The sequence below is a fragment of the Uloborus diversus genome, chromosome 10 (assembly GCF_026930045.1).
Source record: "Uloborus diversus isolate 005 chromosome 10, Udiv.v.3.1, whole genome shotgun sequence".
NCBI lineage: Eukaryota > Metazoa > Arthropoda > Arachnida > Araneae > Uloboridae > Uloborus > Uloborus diversus.
The window spans coordinates 16,004,202-16,024,607 of record NC_072740.1 but is presented as its reverse complement, the minus strand read 5'-3'; the positions used below and the strand labels follow the sequence as shown (position 1 = coordinate 16,024,607).

The following is a 20,406-nucleotide window of genomic DNA, read 5'->3' as shown; positions in this document are numbered from 1 at the left end:
AAATTATTGTATTAATTACAAGTCGAAATTAATGCATTAATTTTTTTTTCATCATTTCTCCGGGATATGAGCCCTCGGTCTCATAGCACTTTCGTAATGAGACCTCGGCTCGCCGGCCCTGCCTCGGTCTCATTACAAAAGTGCTATGAGACCTCTGGCTCGCCAGGACCTCGCTTCGCTCGGTCCGTTACCCCTCCGACTGTTAATATACATTACAGTCGGAGTATGATCACAGTTATGTATACTACAAGAACCCCTCAAGGATTTGTAAAAACAAAGAATTTTGGAAGTGAGAGTTTTTTTTTTTGAATTCTAAAATAAAGAACTTACCATTTTATATGGTATAAATATTCACACTCAGTCTAAAACAATACATCATATGACAATGGCACGTTACAGATACACACCACGTTGGAGTTAACTTTTAATTAACCTTCAAGTTTGAAGAAACTGGCATTTTCTAATTTTTTTACTCCAAAACACAACTACTGAATTTAAACTAACACAAAATAAGCATTCCTGTAAGGTATATTGCACGAAACAACACCACGTCGTAAAATCCCCCTAAGAGCGGAACATATGTGCACCTACCTCCACGGACACACGTGCGAAAAGAATTAGTTCACATCTGTACTTCCCAGGTATATTCTGCCGGGTTACTAGGGCTACCGGAAAAAGTTTTATCGCCAAGGTTGGCGATTTTCGAAATGAGCTAAAAATTCTATCCTCGCCGGGGGGGGGGGGGGTATATCACATCTGTACCGGGAAAAGTACAATGCAGGTAAGTACTAATACCAAACGGATCCAAAAAAGTATAATAAAGATTGTACAGTAAGAAGTGAAAAATATCACTTATGGCATAGCATTTTATCTGACAGTTACTCGTGAAAAACTCCATTTAGTGTAAGTCAAATCAAAGTCTATTGTATTGCAGAAAGTTCATGCGATCATAGAGAATTCTGAAAAATTTTACACCTCAGTAATGTATATGTATGAGCTTCCTTTATATATTTACTAGTTTTGATGAACTCTTACCTCGGTGCAAATTATTTTTTAAAATAATTTTATGCCAATGGCCAGAATTATTGGAGACCAGGAATAAAAGAACATTTCCCTTTTTTTACCACTAGAAACTCATATGTGATCCATAAACTTAAAATATTTAAAGCTTTAAGACTGATCTTATAAGGATAACATCAAATAGAATTGCCACTAGTAGATTCAATGTATATGTTGTGGTTTCTAATCTTCTATTTCATCTTCTTTATAGTATATTTTAATTTATTTCTTACTTATAAATTGCACCTATTGAAAATTTTGCCACCTCTTGTAAAATATGTAAAGCTCAATGCTAAAATGTAAATACTTATTTTAAGAGGCATTTTTTACTATTGGATCAGCGTTGGGCATTTTTCTGTCAAAAAGTTATTTTTGTGAGGACAATAGAAAAAACTGACAAAATTTTAAAAAATGACAAAAACACAAAGAAAAACATTTTTATTAGTGTAATTCCTTAAATAATAAAATTTGAATTAAGTAAATTTATTAAAAATTGGGGTTGGCATGTTTTTGCCAAAAGTGAAAATTAAAACAGCAAAAGCTGTCCTAGCAAAATTTTAAAATTATTTGCCAAAGTGGCAAAATTAGATATGCTTTATTTATGGGGATTGGATGTAGCTGTTTTAAGTAATTTTAGCTGCATTCTAATAATGTTAATGTTTTGAAACTTAAAATATTCCATTGCATCAGTAAAACAGTAATCCACATGTTAAGTTTGTACTGTTTTAATAAATTGCATTTCTAATTGATGCTATGAATGCAAAACAAAAGCAAGTGGAGAGTAAATAAAAATAAAATAACTCTCTGACGTGGGCTTAAACTATTAAACTGTCATAACCATTAAATAACAAATTCTTATCTTTTAAAAATTCCTGTCTTTCTCTTAGTTATTTTTTAGCAGATAAATAATGCAAATTTTCACAATTCTATCAGTGTAACAAAAAATTTGAAGATGTACACTACAATTTATATGAAAAAAAAATGGTGAGAAAAAATTTAAAAAACATATTAAGTTATATTTTTACCAGGGTTGGTAAATTTTTTTTTTTTTTTTTGAAATAAACCAAAAAAAAAGTTTTTTTTTTTGGTTTAAACTGAGTTTACTTAGTTTAAACCCTATTTGTAAGAAAAACAATTTTATTTTAGGTAAATCACAAAGAGTTTATCAATTAATCGTTAAGAAATGCATAATATTCATATTTGTACCAATTTTTTGTAATTAATTAAATAATTAAGAATAAAATCTTGTAATTTCATTTCTTCATGCGTAGAGATTTCTAAAGGAGATTATTGTTTGAAAATCTTTAATTATTTTTAATAATACAATACCTAAATGGGTCTTGGTATAAATAATCAAAGAAATAATTTATTGTGATAGATCAGACATTATTAATTACAAATAACCAATGATAAATTCTTGCATATTAATTTCCTCTTAATCATAGCTATCTACGATAAATAAAAAAGTAAAAGTAAAATCACGCTTTTCTCAAACATGGAAAATATTTTCCAGTATCTACAAATAAATCGCAAGTTTGTTGTACATTACAGAACTTAAAGAATCAAAGCATATTTTGTTTAAAGATTTGAAAAAAAAGTTACAAATCATGTAGTTTATTTACCTAATGTATCAGTGATTATATTATAGAAACAGGACAAGTAGGTTTTAAGAAAATCAGTTTACCATTACACATTATTTCTCCTGATTTAATGCATTTAGGAATACAAATTTTTTTATCAAAAAATAAATAATAAATAAAAAATAATAATAATAATTAAAAGTCTTAGTATGAAAATACTTTTAACATCCTCATATACAATAGCCAATGATCAAGTAAAAATTTGAATTTTGAGGAGCAGTTCTGCAAAATTGAGGAGCAGTTTTACATTTGATTTGCCAAAGCACATTTTCAGCAAAAAAAAAATGTTTTTTTATGAAATCTAATACTTATTTGCATTGAAAAGCTTTTGAACAATGATTTCAGTTACAAACTTTTATCACTCTTGTCTTTTATGAAATAGAAAAACTGGTGCAAATGGGTGGTTCTGCAATTACAGGAATATTTAGTTTGAAAGTTTCAAAAAGTTACAAATTATTTCAGCTATTTTCACCTGTTTATTGATAAAACTAAAATTAAAAGAAATAAAAATTTAAATTATTTTTTTAAATAAAATTTATTTTTTTGCATCACAAAACTTTTAACACAATTAACGATATTGTAATGTTTTCATACGTTTTGAATTTCAAACTGAGATGCAATATTGCTTATTTCCTACTCTTACCTGACAACTTTTCCTTATGTGGAAAGCGCATCCTCTTACAACACCTAAAATTATCTACAATTGCATTATGTAGGCTTCATTTTTGAAAATTTCTCTTAGGATGCCCACAAGTCCCTAAAGATATCCTAAAATTGTGTTTTTAACATGTCAATGTCAAAAATTCCTTTTCCACTTAAGTAGCTTAAACTGCGTTCCATGTCAAAAAATGTTAAAAGGAATTTTTTCCTTTTTTTTTTTTTTGAATTTCTGTGTGTGTGTGTGTGTGTATGATTCTGCTTTGATAGTTTTCATCCGAGATATCAACACTCATATTTTTGCAGTTCTACATTGTGTTTTTGTAACCTTACCATGGAATTCAAGGGGAGCAAATTGTGTTCCTTAAGATAGTTGTGGCTCTTCTGCCGATGTTTGTATAGCCCACCAAAGGTTTCATACGCATTAGCTTTTATTTAAATGGCAAATGTAAGGAGTCCAAAAAAAGAATTCAAATTTTTTCCATGGTTTTTTCTTTGCAGCATTATCTGAGGGTATGCTCAATTTGTTTAAAAATATTATTAAAAATTGAAAGGGGGACAGACCTTGTCATTCTTGCCCTAGGCGACAAACTATTGGAGCTGACCCCGGTTTAGGTATGGGCAAATTCAACTCATTTCCATCAAACACTACCTATTGGTTATTTTAATCATTTGAAAGAAAATGAGAGATGTATCATATTCTCAAGTTTAAAAGAGACGTTAACTTGGTATCAATTGTACTAGAAAAACTGAAGCTATAATAACTGTATGCTAACGATCTTATGAGAAATTTTCCTTTTAAATTCCAGACTGCACATATTGTCTGGCTTGGTGCAAGATGATTGCAAAAATACCAAGTTCTTAGAGGACATGTACGTAGGTAGGATGCAGGTTGCTGCGGAAGTCCTGGAAGATGTAAGTAATTTTTCAATGCAATACTTAAAAACATACTTAGTCTTCTTTTAACCTAAGACAATATGCATACATTACATACTAGTGATGCGCATAGTCGAGTTCTCATAATCATAATGATTATTAAAGACCATTTGAGAGAGATTAAAGATCACAAGTTCTCAATTATTACATCTCAAGTTCTTGATCTTTGTATTTTCCCTTGAAAGCTATGTTACTATTTAGGCATTCATAATTGAAATCCACTTCTTTAACCTACTAAAAAAATTATTTATTTTGGTTTCAAAGTGGCTTTTTCTACATTTACTATACTTCCTACTTACACGTGTCTGTGTAGGTACCAGGGAGGTTAAAGGGAAGGAGATAAATCTTTACTATGTAGAAGTGGCAACGTTTGTTCACTTTTTCCAGAGGGCGCTGTATGTGCACCGCTCCCGAGAATCGCAGCAGATCAATGTAAATGATACTAAGTTTCTCATTTTTTTAGAGGCAGCTATTAAAGCAAAAAAAAAAGAAAAATACTGCTGGAAATTGGTTGTAATAAGGGGCCAATATAGTGGACGATGTACAGCTTTCGTCCACAGGAAGTTGGCGCAGTATTTTGATGGAAAAATTAATTTTATTTTTTATCACCAAGTTGCCGAATTCGTCTGCTATGAATATTGTGCTGTGCGATGTTTTATTTTTTACGACTTGGAATGTTTCTATTCCTGTAAATAATTGACGAAATGAGAATGTAATAGAATTAATTACGTAAATACTTTTTTTAATTAGTTGTAAATTTCGTGACATGCTTCGAGAACTAATTAAAGCGAAATAATTTTTTGCTTTCATGACCTTTAACAGATAAAAATAAATGTTAATGTTCTATTTACTCAACTTCAAGCTGATATTGATTATAATCATTTTATTCACGTGTTTACTCACTGCTTTAAAGATAATTGTTATCATTATTTTTTTATTATTGCATTTTTTTCGACAACCAAATGGAAAAAAAATCGAGAAACCTTATTCATTCAAAAAATTATACCTTGGAACGCTTTTTTGAGATAGTTTGTGGGGATTTCTGTTGAAATTAATCATATGTATTTTTTAAATGAAAAAGGTTTCCCGATTTTTTTTTCGATTTGGTTGTAGAAAAAAATGCAATAATAATAAAAAAATAATGATAACAATTTTTCTAAGCAGTGCGTAAATACATGAATAAAATGATTATAATCAATATCAGCTTGAAGTTAAGTGAATAGAACATTAACATTTATTTTTATCTGTTAAAGATCGTGAAAGCAAAAAATTATTTCGCTTTAATTAGTTCTCGAAACATGTCACGAAATTTACAACTAATTAAAAAAAGTATTTACGTAATTAATTCTACTACATTCTCATTTCGTCAATTATTTACAGGAATAGAAACATTCCAACTCGTAAAAAATAAAACATCGCACAGCGCAATATTAATAGCAGACGAATTCCGCAAGTTGGTGATGAAAAATAAAATAAAATTTTCCATCAAAATACTGCGCTAACTTCCTGTGGACGAAAGCCGTACATCGTCCACTATATTGGCCCCTTATTACAACCAATTCCCAGTAGTATTTTTCTTTTTTTGCTTTAATAGCTGCCTCTAAAAAAAAATGAGAAACTTAGCATCATTAACATCGATCTGCTGCGATTGTTGGGAGCGGTGCACATACAGCGCCCTCTGGAAAAAGTGAACAAACGTTGCCACTTTTATACTAGCAATCCCGTAGGACATTTCTCTCCTTCTTCCTACTCCGTGGTAGGTACTTAAAACTTTCGTTTCATCATGTTGATTCATTTTCCTCCTGTATTTTGCCCCTTTGGTGTTCCGTTTAGACAATGTTATTGCAATTTATAGATTTGAACTGTCAAGAAAAGTTTTTTTTTTTAAGCTGTAAGTATTATTGGTTATTTTTATTATACTACTTTTAAGTTAGAGAATATTGTTCTTCAGTTGCTCTTGTCAACAAGGTAAGAATTTAGTTAATATATTTTAGCTGTTTAGAAAAAAAAAAAATCTACTGCCGTTACAATTGGGAAGTTGCAACCTATTAAATGTTCATATTTTGGCTATTGCATATTGTTAATTGACCCTCAAAAGTAAAAAATTCACCATCGCCGAATTTTAAAACACCGTGGTTGATTTTTAATGAATTTTTAAAAATCCACGTGCAAAAGTGCGCTCTTCTGAAACATCACGAGCCTACGTCACAGGGCGCGAATGGTCAGCCTTCCGCCGAGGATCCCTTGTTTTCGCTACGGACATTTTGAGCGCGCTGATATTTTTATTTTTTAGAAATTCAATAATCCTTTTGAACACACTATGGAGACCGGATTCGTTAAAGCACAATCTAAATAATCTTCCTCAAATAATATCAATGGTGAAATTCGAATATTTCCGAGAGGATGAGAGGTTTAATGTTCCAGAAACGCGAGGAGATAAGCCTTTTACGTTTCATCTACGAAGTCGAATGCATGTTCTTAGATTTCTCCCATGACATGGGAACCGGTTCGCTAGCGTTTCTCTCCTATCGGACGTCACTTCCTATGCCATCTGACGTCACAGGCGCTTGAACTTTAAAAATTAATTTTAAAAAAACTACTTATCGTATCGCAAAATTTTTTTCACCTATGATGTTCATACATGTTACTCTATCATATAAAAATAAAATTGAAAAATCGAAAACTTCCCTATTGTGAGTCAATATTTCTATCATACCAAAGCAAAGTTTTATATTTTTTTCTAATAAACTACATGGTACCTGTTTGCCTGATTACAGAGAAGTTAAATTTGCTTTTTCTGCATTTGTTCATATCTCAAAAAAAAAAAAATAAATAAATAAAAATAAAAAGTGATAAAAACATGAATAATTTAGCTACTGGATGTAAGAACTGCACCTTTAATTCAAATAAAGATGTTTTTACAACCTTTTTCATCTTGACTTTTTTTGCTTTTATTTTTCAGTGCAGTTTTCTATGTTTTATAGCTCTTTTTTTTTCCCCTGAGTAATTTAAATCTGATATATTTTGAGTATTGGAATTCTAAGCAAAATAATTTTGGTGCCAATTTTTAAGAATAGTGGGGGAACATAGGGCAAAGTGAAATGATGAAATAATTACTCTGCATTGCTCTGACTATCTGGCTTTATTTTAACTATACAGTCCCATATGTAGTCTATTCCAGTCAGGAGAAAAATTTCGCCGAAGATTAAAGCATTTGGTAATACAAGCAATTTTTAAAAATTGATACTAATATTGTAATATTTTATTGTAAGTCAAAAATTATTTTTGTTACTATGAAATGATAAAGTTTTTGTTAAGATTTTAAATATTAATTGAGGTCGCCTAACATTCAGTGCAGCAAAAATTTAATTAATATTGAACTTATTTGTATTTTAAATAAATTGTACAATTAGTCTAGTACATACGGTGCAAAGTGAAACAGTTTGTTTCATTTACTCACTCAATCATTTAATATAAATCACTTACATTTTCATTTATTAACTACTTCATTTACATTCCTTAATTTAGTAGAATTCACTTATACTTATTCACTTATTTTCTTATTCATTCATTCTTTTAATCACTCATTTATTTTTCTTGGTGTATAAGTTGATTTATTCATTCAATTGTGGATTTGATTTATTCATTATTATTCAATTTTTGTTTCATTATCTTTTCATTTATTAATTCAACCTTATCTTTATTGATTCTTTTGATCAAAAATATGTTTAATAGTCAAATGGAAAGTATTTTGTTAAACATATTTCACTTTTCACTTTGCGCCATGTAAAAAAAAAAAGAGTGAAAATCCCCCCCGGCCCCTTTTTTTTTTCTGGAGACTCAAGTTTACTCTCAAAAATAAAAATTAATATTTCAGTGTAAGTTTTATTATAAAATACAATGTTCTTTCTTTATGACAGTAGTTCTCAAAAAAAATTTTCCGATTTGTTAATTTTGAAAAAACTCAGTCATCTTAAGCATTTCACTTAACCCCACCATTCCCCTATTATTTGTTAAATTGCGTCATCCAACCAGTAAGAAGAGATAATCCTCCTTGTTGCAATTGGAGAGGTTGTTCATTCTTATTGACTACAAAGCCAGGTCATTGCAGTTACTTTTAAATCTTAACAAGGAAATTTTATTATGCAAGGAAAAAAAAATAGGTTGTTGTGGGAAGGGTTTTGGAGGAGGTATTGAATATAACATAAGTGCATGCTTCTAAAAATTCCTACTCGGATCATAAGCAATGTTGTTGCATTTCTTTTGCATATGTGCCCACAAAGAGGTAGTCGGTGCTTTAAATGTATAACAAACAATATGTAAATTTGAAGAAAATGTATCTGAGTGATTTCAGTTATTTCATATACATCCCAGTTATGTCTGTAATCATTGAAAGAAGTTTTTCCAGGCACAAAAACTTATCTTTGAATTGTTCTTTTTTTTTTTTTTTTGAGCAATCACGATTGCTTATTGTTCTTATTTGACTGTTTTGATGTCCTTTGATTTTATTTTCCCACCGCCACCCTCTGCAGCATCACCGTCGACCGGTTCCTCACGATGCTGCTCCTATAGCGAAAGCGGTCTCCAGGTTGCATCCATGTCCTGCACACACGTGTATACATACACACACGCACATGCACACATATACACAAACACATACACACAACTATCCACATATTCATGCCTGCACACAGACACAAACACATGTCTACACACACATATACATACCCCCCCCCCACACACACATTCATATACACAACTACCCACACATTTATGCAAACACACATGCCTACACACACATACCTCCTACACACAAACACACATACTCTCCACACACAAACACACGCCTACATACACACACTCGTGATTGCGAAAAACATATTTTGAATTCAAGGTGTCAAAATTCTAATTTTTCTTTTTTTTTGGTATTGTAACTAAATATTTAATTACTTGGCGTAATGCATATTCTGGCATTCAAGGTTTACACAATTTTCCAGAAATGCATTATTTTGCATTTCAACATCTCACAGCATGTGCAGGTTGGTATTTTACAGAGAAATAAGATACATATTTTTGTCAAACTAACACAATTAAGAAAATATCTTCATTTGTTTTAAAGATATTAAGGGTTAAATTTGTAAAATTTTACAAAAAATGTCATTGCCATCCTATGTGATAAATCATATTAAAATTCTATCAATACAAATTTTCTAAGTAGTTTTAAGATTTATAATTGGATACAAGTAATAACTAATGAAAAAAAAAAAAAAAAAACTGAAGTTCTTTTTCTCATTCTATGGCTTTTGAAGAATTGTAATTGCAGCGGTGGAAAATCTTCGCCAATATTCAAATTCTGATACAACGTGATACAAAACGGCCGAATTCACGATTTTTACGCAAAAAATATGATTTTATTATCCGAAAGCAATCTCTACAAAGAAAAAAATTGCTGTTGCATTCATTTTTTGTCATTGAAATCTAAAAGGATGGATATAAGTATAAGAGGGGGTAAAGAATTGCTTATTTTTGCCAAAAATAGCGTGCTGTGCTTTTAAGTTTCAATCCTTTTGCATCCTGTAAGTTTTTCAACAATTTTAAAAAGTGAAGGGTATTTTCACCTATGTTACTTTAAATTGGATTTTTTTAATTCTTATTTTTTATTATTTCATTTTTTGAATAAAATTAAGATGCAGGGGAATGTGGGGAAAAGTGAAATATCGGTCAAAATGGAATGGGAAAATATTTAATCTGCTTTTAGCGCCACCTATCTTGTAATATTTAACTATGTAGTAATGTATGTAGTCTACTTAAGTCAAGAAAAAAATACCTCGAAAATCAAAGAATAAGATAATACAAGCCATTTTAAAAAAATGACTTATAATTGTAATATTTTGTTGTAAGTCAAAAATTAGTTTTATCATTATTAAATGATAAAGTTCTTGTTATTAACATTTTAAATATTAATTTAGACCTACTAATATTTGGTGCAGTATTAATTTGCTTAACATTATGCTTATTTATATTTTAAATGCTTTGTACAGTTAGTCATGTACATGCGGGGCAGAGCAGATGGGCAAAGTGAAATAGTTTATTTCATTTACTTATACAATCCTTTATCAAATCATTTACATATTCATTCATTACTTCCTTTACCACACTTCATTTAATAATTATTCCCTTATTTATCCATTCAATTACTTTTTTTTATTAATTCGCAATTTTGTTCCTTCATTTACTTTTTCTCTTACATTAACTTATTCATTAATTCATTTATTGTTTCCTTTCCTTTTCATTAATTAATTCTTTTCTTTAATTTTGCTCATTTATTTGATCAATAATATCTTTAAAACTCAAATAGAAAATATTTCATTAAAACAAAATATTATTATAATAACTTGTGGAATAATAATGCAGTACTGTGTAAGATGAAATGCTCTATCTGAAAATTACTTCATGAACAGAACATTGATGAATACAAGATAAAAAGAACAAACCTTTATTTACAAGAACAGAAGCTTAACTGAATTAGTGTTGGTGTTGCCGAAAAAGAAGTTTAAATTCTAAAAGGACAAATCGTGATACAATAGAAAATAATGATGATATATTACAATAATTTTTGACTTTGTCCCATTAAAAGAAAGTGAAAATTTTCCACCTTTTTTTGGAGGTACAAATTTACTGCCAAAAATAAAAAATAATATTTCAATGCAGGTTTAATTTTCAAATACATTGTTCTTTCTTTATATACTGTAATTTTCAAGCACATATTTCTAATTTGTTCATTTTGAAAAAAAAGTAAGTTCTCTTAGCTATTTCACTTTGCCGCACATTTCCCTACGTATAATTTAATAATATGTGTAGAAAAAGTGTCTTAAGAGTTTATAAAAATATGAAATTGAATGAATAAATAGTTAATTTTTTAACAACTGCATTCAAGCAGTATAATCTCTACCAACGCATACACATACATCCATTTCTTTAAAAAAAAGATTTCAAAAAGTAGTTTCTTTAGCACATTATCTACTAGCTGTCATTCATACCTGCATCTATTACATTAAAATTATAAAACAAAATATAGTTTATTTTTATACAAATACAAATGTGATGACCAGCAACAGGCTCTAGGCTCAGCTAGGCTGGTCCTACTTAATGTATTAGTCCCCAAATGAAGATCAATGGCCCACTTAAAGCTATCCACTTCCTTGTTCATTACCGCCTCTTCCGGTAAGCTGTTCCAAGTGCCCACGACCATCTACTACTAAAGTAGTAGTTTTTCCTAATTTCCAGATCAGCCTGAGATTTGAATAGCTTTCCTTGCAAAAATTTAATCCATTATCTAATTGGATGCTAACAATGTTAAGTAAGAAAATTTTTCTCTGGTACCTAGGGAAATTCGAACATATCAAAAGAAACACGTCGACATTGAGTGAAGTTAAATGTAATTCAAATATGTATGTGGTCACGGCGGCTAATGTGTAAATCGACATACAAAACAGTAATATGAAGTCCACATCCTTTTTTTTTATTTAATTTTTTTTGTTCAGCCAATGAAATGTTACTCCTGAAAATGAGTTGCTTAAAAAAGTCAAAAGTAATGTTAATCTATTGCCGGAAAACAATCAGTGAGCTTTCTTTTTATGTAAATGTTGATAAATAATTTCTTCAGTAGGTTAGTTGAATTTTGAAACACTTTTAGTTTCTTTTTTAAGGATTTTTAAAACCTTCAAAGGTAAATATTGAAAAAGTCTTAAAAGCTTGAGGAACTTTTATATATTTATTTATTCATTTTTCTTTTTTTTCAAAATTTTATTCGTCACTGCTAATTGGAAATTAATGCAAGTATTAAAAGAAAAATTTCAGATATAAATGCAAGATGAGAAAACTTAAATAGGATCTATAAGTTTGGATATGTATGTGTGAATAACTTATCAATGTAATGGTTTCTAAATTATATTCATGACATGTTGAGGTATAAAACTTTTATTTCTTTTAAGTAAATCTGTAATTCATTGCGATTTTTTTAACTTCATTTTATTTTCAAATCTTACTATTATAGAAATGTTTTTTACTCCCAAAAACTTTACTTTTCAAGTCAGCTAATCAATTCCAAAAAAAAGTTTTTTTTTTTTGTTTCCAAAGTTAAAAAGAAACACATCTTTATACTAGCTACTAGCAGCTCCTTCCCCTCCCCACTCTGTCTTTTTTTTTTTTTTTGTAATAATTAGAAACTGCTTATAAATATGTTTTTGAAGGGTTTTCTCTCTCTTTCTTTAGCTTTGTACATAATAAATATACAAAAGGCATTTTTTTAATCTAAATTCTTTAGTTGTTGTTTGTATCATGTAATGCTATAAATAAATGTGTGACAAATGTTTGCAACAACTACTAAGAAACAACTCTGTGGTTGTTTCCCAACAGTTGATGTGTCAAATTTGTCAACTTTTCAGGAGAGTGAAAACAAAACATGACATTTAGAGTTATCAAATTTTGGTGCAGAATTGCATGTAAGTTTTATTATATCATGTTTGGTATTATTAAAGTGAAAAAACCAACGTAAATAAAGCACAAATTTTAAAGAAAATCCAGCTTATAGCTATTTCAAGGCTGCAATGGAACCTTGAAATAGCTATATGCTGTATTTTCTTCAAAATTTGTGCTTTATTTACGTTGGTTTTTTTCACTTTAATCATATTGTAGCACAAAGCTTATATGATAATTTTTCATTTATCATGTTTGGTAGTTCATATTCTTTTCATTAAACCAAATCTTGGCATAGGACATACCACTCTAAACATATATCATGATCGGGAAAGTAGAACATGGTCAAATTTGACCTATCAACTTTTGGTAACTAACCATAGAACTAACTTAAGATTCTAGTTAGGTATGTATTATGATTAATCGTATATTGTCTAGAAGTAGTTTTTGCACACTTTTTTAAAATTACAATATTGCTACCAAATTGGGTTTAAAAAATTATTGAAGTACTTTTTTGCTATAAATGTTTTGTATTTGCTTCAAATTGTGTAGTGACAGTGTACAAAATTAAAGATTTTGTTACAAAACTGAATTCACCTGATACAAAACGTCGTTCTGATATAAAATTGGCATTTTTGCTGATACAAAGCTGATGCAGAAATGTTTTTTTGACTTTCCACCCCTGTAATAGATGTATCACATAAAAAGTCTTCAAGCAAATACTCAACGAAGTTAATGATGGAGAATTGTATATTGTGGAGATAAAGATTTTTTTTCTCTGAGTAATTTTTATCAAATTTAAGTAGCTCTGCCTGTGGGAATTAGTTGGTTTTCATTTCAGAGATATCCTTAATTGAATAAATCATTTTTTTCTTTTTTTTTTTTGGATTTTAAAGAACTTTGTTTTTGCAGAAAAATGAGCATAAAAGCGAGTGGTAGATGCAATTTAAATGGGTTTTGTCTGACACTAGGTCACAAGGTGAATTTTATCGTGGGCTTGAAATAAATAACGGATTGGCATAGCTTTTCATAACCAGACAAAGGGACCTTTTTAAAATGTAAATTTAAGGCAAGTTCTTGAGCACTTACTTCAAAATAAATAAAAAATATAATGTCTCCAATTAAAATTACCTTTAAACATTATTTTAAACATCAAATTGGTGAACAAATGTCTTAAAAATCGGTGTTAGAAAATATTTGGTTGATTACAGAGGGAAGCATGCCTCTCTTAATTCGCTCTTGAAGAAAATAAATTTTTGATACCTTGAAATACCTTACTTGTAATGAAATGCGTTGATTTTAAAGGGGAAAACATGTGCTGACTAATGTGGAAAGTAATTTCTATTCCTCTGGGAAGCAATGATTAAGGACTTCTATTGGTTCTTTAAAAGAGCACTTCCTGGACGAAAACATAAATAAAAACAGGTACTAATGTACTTGATTTAATGCACTTAGGAGTGTGTTGAACTATGTAAAATGCATACCAACACATTACAGGTTAATTAAAAAATTTTAGTTTGTAATCTCTGGAACTTATGTTGTAATAATTCCATAAATATATATATTCTACACTTGAAAAAATGCAAGAACCAAGTAAACATTTTTATAAAATTTTTTAATGCACCGATGAATTTAACTAAAGTATTAGCTTTACAGTTAGGAAAAAAATATGAAGTCAGTTTTTGTTTAACTGGGTTATTTACATATTACAATTTTATTATACAAACTAGCCGCGTGCCCGGGGTTGCACGGGCTACGTAAAAAACGAAAGAGATGTCCAATTGATGTTTTTGCATTACTCTGACATCAGTTTCTAAAGCGCTAAGTAGTAAATAAATACGCATAATGCAAGGTTTGCAAAATACCAGTAGAGCATTTTTTGGCAAAAATCTCTTTAAAGTTAATCATAGTTATCAATAATGCAAGTTATGCGTAATTTCAATTAGCACAAAAGATAAAAATACATGCGTTATCATTTATAATCTGTGCTCACTTTAAACTGAATTAAATCTGATAGACTATATCTGAAACATTTTTATGTACAATTACGATCAGCTTTTTACATAAAATGACGCATACTTTTTGGTTGCTTACGTGAAACTAAAGCACCAAGACTTAATAAATACCAATCAGCATTAATTTAATACCAAGTCATCAGATTTGAATTAAGCTTTAGTTAAAATCCTTAAAAACAATATTTTTGTTCAACTCTGTTTCACTTAAAGAAATTCAAACAATCTTAATTTAACATGTTCTTTTAACGATACAAACTGTATTTCGAAAATAGAAACAGGAAGGAAAAAGAGAGTTATTACAATTCGAAAACTCACCCATGTGACGGGAAAAAGTCCAACAAAATAAACATATTTAGTAGCACATCCTAAGTGTAGCAAAATATGAGGCCGGTGAATGATAAACTTACACTACAATCAATAAACATAGCTAAAGAAACAACTTTCATATGCTGAAAAGAGTTAAGAACGTTGAATGTAAAAAATAAAAAATGGACAGACGACAAAATAAAGGCTATGTCCGAATAGGGCAACCAGTTTTAAACTAATTTAAAATGAAATTCTAGATGGAAACGTTGTTTTAAGATTTGGACAGCAACCAAAAAAATCTCTTTTAAAACAATTAGAATTTTACTTGCTCGCGCATATGCAAAATGGCAACAGGAAAGAAATAAAAATTCCTGAATAACGTTATGTTAATGTTTTAATTAATATCTGTGCTAATTAAAGTTGCACAATTACGAGATTGGTCCTATTGTTTTCTTTGGAAAATTTCGAATTGATCGGTATCTCGTTTGACTCCCGATTCGCAGTGGTTCTAGAGAAGATAGATCTTCAGACAGACAGACGGACGCAAACAGATTTTAATATTATAGTGGATGCTTGTATGTTTTGATAAAATTATGTCTTCAAACAAACAGAAATATCTCAGAGAAAGGGGGGTTAGAGGATCTTTAATGATTAGTATCTTTAATGAAAAATGAATAAATATGCTTTTCTAAACCTGAAGATATAAATTTGATTATTTAAGATCTTAAATCCCCCCCTCCACCACCTTTTTTTTTTCCTTGAAAATCAGGAGATAATACTTTTTCAACTTTGGTAATCTATTTGTGTTGGTCTCTATACATGCATATTATATGTATATCACTTGTTAGTTACCTTTCCTTTTTTTTAATAATTTTTGTCTTTCTTTTATTAGCATGCAATTGTGGGGCTCATCGAGCCTTTGAGCCCGAGAGTGAAAAATAATTATTTTCTATCATCTTTTGAGAAAGGTATTTTTTCATTCTATTCAGCTGTTTTTTAAATATTATTTTTAGTGTACTAATTTTTTAATTTGAATAATCTTAAATGATTGAAGATTTCTAAATTGAAAAATGAAAACTAGGGACAATTCCAATGATGCACTGAAGAATTATTAACTAATAATGTTAAGTTCAAAAGTTCTCCAATGGGTGAAGTGATCAGAAAAACATATGAGTGTTGAATAATAGAAAAACTTTTTCATGGAAACTGCTCAGCATAACATCTATACTATTCAAGAATGTTTTTTAATTGGAAAATCATTCCTTACCACTGACTGGTATGAGTCTGTTGAAAAGTTCAGAACATGATGCTAAATGCTGAGTTACAGGTATTTGGTGTCAATTACTTACTCCTAGGACTCCTGTATTTACCACTACACGGGGTTTAACTGGTTGGATAGATCCTTGAAGACAACTGTTCTTCAAAATCTAATGGACTCACTCCTTCAGGTCAGTGGTAGAAATAAGGTCCTCCAATTAGCTAATGTTGTTTAACCCGATAGAGCCATATTGAGCAGTTTTCATGCTGAGTATTTTAGCTTATTTAACATTTATAGTAAATTAAATGTGCTCTACCCATTGTTGTCTTTTAAACTAAAGTTTTATGTTTAATTATTCTCCAGTGATCTTTCAGTTATATCCATGTTTTTGTGACTGGTTTATAATTTAATCAGTCTACATATGAGTGAAATAAAATTTTAAGACTTAGCTCTTGGAAATTTTAATTTGTCATTGGACAAGTAATCCACTCATATTAGACTGCAATGTAGCTCTGATTTTTTAATGTGTTGTTTGGATCAGTTAGGGTAGTGTGAACCTAAAGTTTGCTGTTTTCAGAAAACTGCGTGCTGCGTAGTTCGCAAAAACAGCAAAATTTTCGAACATTGTTTAGTTTTACCTTTTAACTCCTAAACTATCCAAATTTTGACCCTCAGTGTGAATACCTATTTAAAGCTTGTTAAATTTTAAGCAATTTAAGCTCAAGTGGTGCTCTGTAAGACCTATAGTTTAGGAGATGTTGTACTTCAATAGTTGCTTAACAATCGCAAAGCAAACAAATAATTGAAAAATTTGAGTTTTGAAAAAATGAGACAAATTACATTTCATGACAATATGGAAGATTCTATTCCAAAAATAGGGGGCAAAGAATGATACAATAAGACTCTAAAATGTGTTTATATAAGTTATGTCTGTTGGCAAACACGGCGGTTATGGGGGAAAAAAAATAGGTTAACAGTTGATAGCTATTTACGTGTTAATTTCACCATTGAAACATATCTTAAAATTAACTAAACTTAATGTGTTGGGTTTTATGGTATTTGATAGGTACAAGCGTACTCCCGAACTGAAAAAAAAAGGTTGTAATTGGTCGATTTTTTTTCATTTTATTGTTTTTCTTTGTTTCATTTCATTTTTGTCAACTAGTAGGGCAAATATGTTGTGGGAAGTCTTTTCAAATGGCAGATTGCACAAAGCTGAACAGCTAAGACCAGCTTTGCAACAACTACATTCTCCTATGTATCCCTTCTTGTACTAACATGAGAGAAATCTGAAAAGGACGGGTGCGGTTGGTTTGTTTAATGTTGTGGATGGGTGACACTGAATACTGTCGCAGGATATCGGCAGAGTCCTCGATCAACTCCACTCCCAGGCATCTTTCTCTTTCTCAAACCATTTGTTTACTTGTCGGGGTACCCCGGCAATACAAATGGAATGAAGCTACGCTTTTGGTTGAAGACTAGCAAAAATGGTTCACAGTTGCATTACATGCTGCTTTGACTAACAGGTGGAACTGAATACTGTTGCAGGATATCGATGGGTGCCTCATTTCCATACAGAGCAACTAGTTCCATCTCTGCAACTTCGACTAAAGCTTCGTAACTCACTTCAGGAAGGAAAGCTATGGTGGCCTGGTCAACACAACACCAATTCGATTCATTTGAAAAACACTGCAGAGTTTTGTTTTTCTTAGCCAGGCATGGGAATTTGTGGTATCAAATTAACTAACTGTGTGAAGAAAGTGTATGAATCTATGAGCTATTCCATTTTTCCTCGGTTTAAAAAAAAAAATTTATGAAGCAGAATATAAATTAACTGGACTTTGATACTTTCATGGAAGAAAATATTTTGAATGTTTGAGACAAAAACAAATAAATAAGAAGGAGTAGATACACATTCTTTCATTCAATAATCATGACCTGTTGAGATGTACTTTTTTCTATGGTGGTTTGGATACTGTTTCAATCCATTTCTCTTTTTTTTTATCAATGCCCTCGCCCAAACCTAGGGAGCAACTCGTTATTGAGGTGTCGATTATTACAGGATTTGGAAAACAGTTTCTTCTGGAGCACTCTGATGTTGAGAAGTCAAATATAATCATATTGCTCTAGCGTGCAGTCGTTCTGGTGTATCCAAAGACAGTACAAACGTCCCAGAGCCATTCCTGTTCTCCAATAAAGTTTAACATGAATACAATTCGTTAAACTTACCAAGAAAGCCCACAACTGAATTGCTTCATATGTTACAACTACGGATTAGTTCTTTCAGGCTCTCCACTAGTTTCATTAGAACCTGTTCATTACACAAGTATGCTCACTAACTAGGGGAAAATTGATTGATTCACAAAAACCATGAATTTTTTCACTGTACATAAAAAATCCTTTGAATACATTCTTTTGTTTTCCAGATCTATTGTAAATATAGACTAGCATTTTTTGCGTTGAAATTGGGAGTAGAGTTGCTAAGATAAAAAATGGAAGCATTTTGGTTAACGTCCAGGTGTATCCCTATTTTCCATTCTCTCTGCTTGAATGATTTTTTAAATAAGTACAGTTATTCAATAATATTGCACTTAAAGTATACTGGGAGGCTCTTTCATTATAATTTTCCCGCTAAAGTTTTACGTTTGATATGATGAACCTGGACGGTAGGGTGGTTCAAAAAATTCTTGCTACAGACCAAGACACCAACTATTTTTTTACATTTATATATGCCTAAGATGACTCTCCTAAAATTTCTGCATTTTACTCTTAATGGAAGATAGTGCTCAAACGCTCTTCATTTTTCTGCTTTTTCCGGATTTCTCACAATTTTCGAGTTTTAGACTGAAAAGAAGTCTTCTGCAAAATGGATTTTTTTAGTTTCTCTTATTTTTCAACATGTAAATATTAGTTGAAATAATGTTTTTTATCTATTGGATAGGGTGATTACAAAAAATGAATGAATAAAGACCAAAACAACCCCTGCTTTTTTACGTATGTGCATGATATTACATTCCTAAAATTCTAGAGTTCTACTCTTTCTAAATGATAGGGCTTAGTGACTTTTCATTTCTGCTCTTTGTTTTGCTTTCTCATTTCATTGTTTTTAAGTTTTAGATTGAGAAGATCACTTCTCCCTCCAAAAGGATTATTCTTAGTCATGATGTTTTTTCAACAAATAAGTTCTAGACAGAATGGTTTTAGCATTTTTATGAGCTGTATCTAACAGCACTTAAAGCTAAGCACTAAATACAAAGCACCATATACTTGTCTTGTATATGTGTGTCTTTTTTTTTTCGTTGTGTACTATTTGTTGAAAGATTACTCCTATATCATTTTCCCTTTTGCTCCCAGTTTTTAAACTTAACATTTCAATAGCAGATGCTTTCTCTTTGCAAATTAGGACTCATTTATTTTTTTGTACTTTTGAAGCTACTTCTGTAGCACTTCATAACATAAAATAATGCTTGTTTACTTTAATTTTGTTTTCAATATATAGTTAATTTGAGATAGCAAATTGATTATTTATGTTATTTGTTACTTTAAAAGCAAAAGTACAGTACAGAAATATTTCATGTTACTGAAATGACCTAAGCAAAATGTTTGACCAATGAAGTATTTTTATTGAACCCACGAGTTTAAACTCTTTAAGCATAAAGGAAGTACATTAAACAAAAAATCACCCCCCCCCCCCCCCCCACCTTTCTGATCAGTAAAGCAAGTTCTCCAGCAGTTTCATTATCATTTAAGAGAAATAAGGTCAGTTAGAAATGCCAGTCATATAACAATTCAAGAAGTAATGCAGGTATGGCAGAAAGTTTTCATCCTTACAATGCTTGTAAATCATTTAATAGAAAAACTTGAAAACATTCATTGTAAATAGCTTTTACTGAAAAAAACAAGAGACGTTCATCAGAAACTCGACTAAAGTGAGTTCAAGATCAAATTAGGTTCTCTTTCTGATATTGTTCATACTGATGCTTTAAATCTAATTAATATCAAAGAAGATTGATTTCTAATAGAAATACGAAAAGATAGTAAAATGCATTGAGATAAT

At 30.3% G+C, this 20,406-nt stretch overlaps 1 protein-coding gene across 1 annotated transcript in view; it reads left to right on the top strand.

Moving 5' to 3' along the window:
* LOC129231484 (putative hydroxypyruvate isomerase) overlaps window positions 1-20,406 on the top strand; it is a 75,779-nt gene that overhangs the window by 13,473 nt on the left and 41,900 nt on the right. The window contains exons 3-4 of the mRNA XM_054865813.1: window positions 4,166-4,271; window positions 15,984-16,059. Of these exons, the coding sequence (XP_054721788.1) occupies window positions 4,166-4,271; window positions 15,984-16,059 (182 nt within the window). The remainder of the gene's footprint in view (window positions 1-4,165; window positions 4,272-15,983; window positions 16,060-20,406) is intronic.